This window comes from Orycteropus afer, unplaced genomic scaffold (genome assembly GCF_000298275.1).
Source record: "Orycteropus afer afer isolate SDZICR_OR568_19922 unplaced genomic scaffold, OryAfe1.0 scaffold00352, whole genome shotgun sequence".
Lineage (NCBI taxonomy): Eukaryota > Metazoa > Chordata > Mammalia > Tubulidentata > Orycteropodidae > Orycteropus > Orycteropus afer.
In genome coordinates this window covers 2,352,266-2,359,853 of record NW_006921939.1, presented here as the reverse complement: position 1 = coordinate 2,359,853, position 7,588 = coordinate 2,352,266, and the positions used below count along the sequence as shown (strand labels likewise).

The window sequence follows — 7,588 nt, the reverse complement described above, 5'->3', positions numbered from 1 at the left end:
TTTATATATAACAAAAGTCACCCTTTTTACAGTATAGTTTTGTGAGTTTTCATAAGTGCATTCAGTTGTATAACCACTGTCATAATCAAGATATAGAACAGCGCCATCACACACAAAACTGACCCTATGACTCTTTGTCTTCAAATCTTTTCCCCAGCCCCAGACTTCTTCAACTCCTGATCTGTTTTTCTGTCCCTACAGACATTTTTTTGTCCCATTTTTCAAGAATGTCAAATACTTATAATCATATAATATGTAGATTTTGAGTTTGGATTTTTCATTTAACATAATGCCTTTCAAATTCATCTATGTTGTTTGTATATCAGTTATTCTTTCCTTTTTATTGGTGACTAGTCCATTGTATGATGTTTATACATTCATAAGTTGAAAGACATTTGATTGGTTCCAATTTTTGCTGACTATAAATAATGCCACTTTAAACATTTATGTTTTGGTTTTTGTGGGAATATAGTGTTCATTTCACTCACATAAATACCTAGGAGTGGGATTGCTGGATCATGTAGTAAGTGTATGTTTAATTTTATGAGAAACTGCAGAACTGTTTACTATAGTGGCTGTGCCATTTTGCATTTCCACCAGCATAGTATGAGAGTCCGATGTTTCGCATCTTCATCAGAACTTGGTACTGTTAGGTTCTTTGAGTTTAGCCTTTTTAATAGGTGGGTAGGAATATCTCATCATGGTTTAATTTACATTTCTTTAATGATTAATGATATGCTTGAAATCGGTATGTATTCTTCTGTGAAGTGTCTATTCCAACTGTTTTCTTATTTTTAAATTGGGTTACTATAATTTAGTTTTGAGATTTCTTTATGTATTCTGGATAAAAGTCCTTTATGTGAAGCAGCTGGAGCTCTCATACTTTGCTGGTGGTACAATGGTATAGCTATTATGGAAAACGGTTTGGCAGTTCCTCAAAAAGATAAACACAGAGCTACCATATAATCCATCAATCCCATTATATACTGCCTTTTGCCAATTGAATTGTATTTTCCCCTTTGTTGAAAATCAATTGACTACATATATTTGATTCCATTTCTAGACTCTATCTTGTTCAACATTCAGCTATTTCAGGAGGTAGCATATGATCCAGAGCTAGTGGCATTGAAGGAAGAAGCCCAAGCTACACTGAAGGAATTGGTGAAAAGCAAGACTTCAGGAATTGATGGAATACCCATTGAGATGTTTCAACAAAAATGGATGCAGTGCCGAAGGTGCTGCCTCATTTATGCAGAGAAATTAGTAAGACAGCTACCTGGCCAACCTACTGAAAGAGATCCATATTTATGCCCATTCCAAAGAAAGGTATCCAATTGAATGTGGAAATGATCAAACCATATCATTAACATCACTTGCAAGTAAGATTTTGATGAAAATAATTCAAAAATGGTTGCAGGGAACTCCCAGAAATTCAAGCCAGATTCAGAAGAGGACTTAGAACAAGGGATATCATTGCTGATGTCAGGGGGATCTTGGCTGAAAGCAAAGAATACCAGAAAGATATTCATCTGTGTTTTAATCCATTTGACTGTGTGGATCATAAGAAATTATGGATAACATTGTGAAGAATGGGAATCCCAGGACACTTTATTGTGCTCATGAAGAAGCTGTACATAGACCAAGAGGAAGTTGTTCAAACAGAACAAGGGGAAATCCATGGTTTAAAATCAGGAAAGTTGTGTGTTAAGGTTGTATCTTTTCACCATTTTTATTCATTCTGCATGCTAACCAAATAAGCCAGGAAACTGGGTTATATGAGGAAGAATATGGCATTAGGATTGGAGGAAGAGTCATTAAAAATCTGTGATATGCATGTGACACACCTTTACTTGCTGAACGTGAAGATGACTTGAATCATTTACTGATGAAGAACAAGGACTACAGGCTTCAGTATGGGTTACATCTCAACATAAAGAAAACAAAAATCCTTACAACTGAACCAATAAGCATTATGATAAATGGAGAAAACATTGACATTGTCAAGCATTTCATTTTACTTGGATCCACAATCAACACCCATGGAAACAGCAGTCAAGAAATCAGACATATTGCATTGGGCAAACCTGTTGCAAAAGACCTCTTTAAAGTTTTAAAGGGCAAAGATGTTACTTTGAAGATTAAGGTCCGCCTGATGCAAGCAAAGGCCTTTTCAATAGGCTCATATGCATGTGAAATCTAGACAATGAATAAGGAAGAATAAAGAAGAATTGATGTATTTGAATTATGGTGTTGGTGAAGAATATTAGATATACCGTGGACTGCCAGAAAAATGGACAAATCTGTTTTGGAAGAAATACATCTGGGATGCTTCTTGGAAGTGAGAATGGCCAGACTTTGTCTCTCATACTTTGGTCATGTTATCAGGAGGGACCAGTCTCCTGGACAAGGATATCATACTGGGTAAAGTAGAGGGTCAGCAAAAAAGGGGAAGACTCTCACTAAGATTCATTCACACAGTGGCTGCAACAGTGGTCTCAAGCCTAGCAAAAATTGTGAGGATGACGTAACACTGGGCAGTGTTTCATTCTGTTGTACATGGAGTCGCTATGAGTCAAAACTGACTTGATGGAACTTAGCAACAACTATATCTTGTGCTGTGTTGATCTTTTTCTCTCACTATTTGCCAACACCACACTGTCTTGAATACTGTAGCTGCAGATTAAGTCTTGAAATTATGTAGAGTATGTCCTCTAACTTTTTTTTTTCTTTTTCAAAATCAGTTTGGCTGTTCTACTTCATTTGCCTTTGCAAATAAAATTTTGAATTACCTTGTCAATTTGTACATAATATACTGCTAATATTTGGATTTGGACTGCATTCAATCTATAGATAAGTTTGGAGAGAATTGACATCTTAATATTGTGCCTCCCAATCCATTAACAAGGTATATATCTCCATTTTTAAGCCCTTCTTTGATTTCTTTTATCAGTGTTTTATAGCTTTCAGAATGTAGATATTGCACATATTTTGTTAGATTTATAGCTAAGTATTTGTATGTTTTTGGAGCAATTGCAAGTGATGCAAGTTCTAATTGTTCATTATAAAATATAGAAATGAAATTGTTTTGTATTGACCCACAGTCTTTCTAAATTCTCTAATTATAGTAACTTTAAAAATGGATTCTTTGGTATTTTCTATGTAGACAATTATATCTCCTACATATAGAAACAGTTTTACTTCCCACTTTCTAATATATATAATTTTTATTTATTTATTTATTTAGCTTGATTTCACTGGCTAGGCTCTCCAGTATAATGTTGAATAAGAATGGAGAAACAGATATCCTTGCCTCATTCCCAGTCTTAGGGAAAAGTATTAAATTTGGGGGCCTTAAGTATGATATTAACTGTAGGTTGTATTTGTAAACGCTCTTTATCATGTTCAGGAATCCCCCTTCCTACTTTGCTTTTTCTGCATCTATTGCAATGATCATGTTTTTTTTTTCTCTAGTCTTTTGACATGATGAATTACATTGATTGATTTTCAAATATTGAACCAGCCTTGACTTCCCAGGATAAACCTCACTTGTTCATGAAATATTATTATTTTTTATATATTGTTGGATTTTATTTTCTAAAATTTTGTTGATAGTTTTTGCATGCACTTTTATGACAAATATTGGTCTTCAGTTTTCTTTACTTGTAATATTTTTATTTTGTTTTGGTATCAGTGTAATGCTTGCCTCAAAGATTCATTTGGGAAGCATTCTGTCCTCTACAGTTTTGTGAGATGGTTTGATAGAATTGACCTATGAAGCCATCTGACCTTGGAGTTTTCTTTGTGAGAAAGATTTTAAATACAAATTCAATTTCTTTAAAAGTTATAGAAAACCCAGGTTATCTAATTCTACTTGAGTAAGCTTTGGTTATTTGTATCTTTCAAGGAATTCATCCATTTCATCTAAGTTGTTGAATTTATTGATATAGAGTTATTCATAATTTTCCTTCTTTGTCCTTTAATGTCTATAAGATCTACCATGAAGTCTCCTTTTTGTCCCTGAGATTGGTAATTTGAGTTTTCTAGGTGTTTAATCTCTGTCAGTGTTGCTAGAAGTTTATCAATTTTTATGGACCTTTCAAAGAATCAATTTTTCCTCTTATTGATTCTTTTCTGTTGATTTTCTCTCTTCGATTTCATTTGATTTCTGCTCTTTATTCTTTCTTTCTTTCCTTCTTGCTTTTGGTTTATTTTGCTGTACATTTTCTAGTCTTAAGTGTTGATTTGAGACTTTTTCCCTTTTCTAATATAGGCATTTCAGTGCTATAACTTTCCCTCTTAGTACTGCTTTAGTTTGAATCCCACCCATTTGATATGTTGTGTTTTCATTTGCTACAAAATACTTTTTAATTTCCCTTTAGATTTCTTCTTCAACCTATGGGCTATTTATATGTTAGTATAATGTTAAAAGTGGTTATTGTCTGGTTCTGGGATTATGTGTCATGTCTTTTTACTCTATATAATTTTATGTTTTTATTATGATCTTGTGTACAGTATTTTCCAATTTTCTACATTTAATATGCATTGCCTTCCTAATTAGGAGAAAAAAGCCAACTAGCACAAAATAACAATTTGCATTTTGCAGCACTTTATAATTTGCAAAGAACTTTAATTAATCCTCCAATATCTAGAGCTTAAGGAACATATCATCTGTCTTTCACAGATGTTGAAAACTGAGGCTGACAGAGGTTAGGTGACTTGCTCAATGACACACAGCTTGAGCTTGTTTGACTCAAACCTAGGTTTTCTGTGTCTCAGTTTATTATTCTGAAGAAGTTGGAAATAAAGGTTTAATGTTAAACTGCAATGTATCTGTGCGCAGTGGGAAAGAGTCATAGAGGGTCTTTCAACCAAAGTGACATAAGGTAGTTCAGTGTAGTTTTAATTTGAATCTCTGATTACTAGTGAGGTTGCATAACTTTTCATATGTTTATTACCTATTTCCATTTCTTCTCTGAATTGCCTGTTCATGTCTTTAGATAGTTTCTCTATTGAATTACTTTGCTGCAATAGAAATACTGGTAGCCAAAACTTTTCTTGTATCATAGTTTCTTGAGCATATACTTGTTTTATTTTACATGTCTTATTTCTCAATCAGGTTACCAGGTCATACAAAATGAGTAGGTAACATTTATTCTTTACTCCCTATCCATCATATGGCTTACCTCGCCCACTGTGGCCAATAAATGGTAACAATAGCCACTCCTCGGAAGGAAGGTTGGGCAATCCTACTTCCGTAGTGATACTGCCTTGGAAACCCAAGGAGGGGTCACTATGAGTCGGGGCCGACTTGACAGCACACGACAACAACAACAACAGGCAAATGACTGGTAAATTGTCTTCCAAATCAGGTAGTTTGCTTTCTAATCCTGTCTTCTTTTATCTCCTGCTTCCCAACAAACCAGGTCAAAATAACCAAGATTCCTCATGTAGCAAACACACTAATTTTCCCTATTCTCCAGTAAAAATTTTCCTGAGAATCAAAATAAGACTAAAGAAAAGACAGATAAGCAAGAAACTAGGAGACAATATTTCCATCAAATAATAAACACAATATTAATATCTGGAAATTTTTAATCATTAAAATCAATAAGTAAAGGGGAAACAATGTTTTTCAGAAGGACACATTATATTCTTCTTTACCTTATCATTATAGCAAAGCAGTAGTTAAAAGCTTGAGCTTCACTGTCAGACAAACCTGGGTTTGAGTCCCACGTCAGCTACCTATTAGTTATATGACCCTTGATTTTTCTCATTTATAAAATGAGAGTAGTAATAGTACCCACCTTATGGGCTCATTGTGAGGATCCAATGATCAAGGTGTGTAAAACACTGAGCTTATTTTTGTTGGGTGCCATGAAGTCAAGTCCGACTCACAGCAACCTCATGTGATGAAGTAGAACTGCCCCATGGGGCTTCATAAGTTGTCCTATTTACAGGAGCAGATCGCCACATCTTTCTCTTCCGGAGCTGCTGAGTGAGTTTGAACTGTCAATCTTTCTGTTGGCAGCTGAGTGCTTAACCGTTGTGCCATCAGGGCTCCAGTACTGAGTCCATATAGGGGTTCTATAAGTGTTCCCTGTGTCTCTTTCCTTGATGTACACTAAAACAGATGTCACCTGTGATTGCCTTTGAATTTTGTGACTTGGTCTGTTTCCTAACAAGCATATTTTCCATCTCTTTCTCCACAGATTCAGAGACATACTGTATGTTTCAAGACAAGAAGTACAGAGTGGGTGATATATGGCATCCTTACCTGGAACCTTATGGGTTGGTTTACTGTGTGAACTGCATCTGCTCAGAGGTACAATCCCCCATGAAATGTAATTTCCCAATTTGCTCCTCAGCTTTCAATACTCAGATGGCCAGGGAGTTCAGGTGATAAAAGCCAAAAAGAAAGTAGGTGACAGATTGCAAGGCAAAAAGAAATATCTCTTGCTTTATTCCTTTGTTGCCTTTTGGTGTAATTTTCATGGGGTCTCTGCTTGTTTGCTATGGCAGATACTTTGATCTCTTTAAAAAAATGACATTGAGTTGACTTTGACTCATAGTGACTAATAATATAGCGCATGATGGGCTGAGGTAGAATATCTTTATAGTGAGAGCAGGGGAAACTCATTATAATTCCTCTATTATAAAATATTATATACATGTATATGTGTGTGTTTTGAAAACTATTTTCAAGGCTGGCCTCTAGAGAGGAGATTGAGATCAAGTATAAACTGATTCATTGGGAAAAGTATATTTTATGTTATCTCAGCCAATAATCGTTGGCCATGGCTCCTGTCCAATCATTCAGAGAGGCGTTACAGCTAACCAAGCAGGTAGTTCCATCTTCATTCTGTGGCCTTGACTCAGGACCACAGCTGTGGTCCCTTGTTCTGAATAAACCTCTGTGATTGTGCACTAGGTGAGTTTCTAAACCTCTGTACTACTGACATTTGGGGCTGTATAATTCTTTGTTATGGGGGGGGGTGTTCTGTGCAGTTTAGGATGCTTAGTAGCATTCCTGGCCTCTGCCCACTAACAAACTCTAAAAACCAACTCACTGTTGTCAAGTTGGATTCAACTCATAGCAACCCCTCGTTGGGTATCTGAGGCAGTATCTCTATGGAAGTAGATTGCCCCATCTTCTTACTGAGTAGTGACTGGTGGGTTTGAACCATCAGCCTTCTGGTTAGCAGGGAAATGCCTTAGGCACTATGCCATTTATGTCCTCTCCCTAGCTGTAACCAACAAAAATGAATCCAGACATAGCCAAAGTTGCCTAGGGAGCAAAATCATCTCTGGTGGAGGAACACTGAAGTGGGCCAATTGGGAAGGGAGTTTGTTATGGATTGAATTGTGCCTTCCCAAAATTTTGTTGTATGTAATCCCATTTGGTAATAGGGCTTTGGCTGTGATCTTAAATGAGGCCATATAAGTATAAGGTGTGTGTTAAGCCAATCATTATTTTTTTTAATTTTTTTATTGTGGTTTGGGTGAAGATTTACAGAGCAAATTCACTTTCCATACAGCAGTTCATATATACTTTGTCTCATGTCATTGACCACAGTTTACCACAATGCAA

General features: G+C 35.7%; 1 protein-coding gene across 1 annotated transcript in view; it reads left to right on the top strand.

Annotated features, from left to right (window-relative positions):
- Positions 1-7,588, top strand: part of CHRDL1 (chordin like 1) — a 183,094-nt gene that overhangs the window by 27,687 nt on the left and 147,819 nt on the right. The window contains exon 2 of the mRNA XM_007952594.2: positions 6,210-6,322. Within this exon, the coding sequence (XP_007950785.1) occupies positions 6,210-6,322 (113 nt within the window). The remainder of the gene's footprint in view (positions 1-6,209; positions 6,323-7,588) is intronic.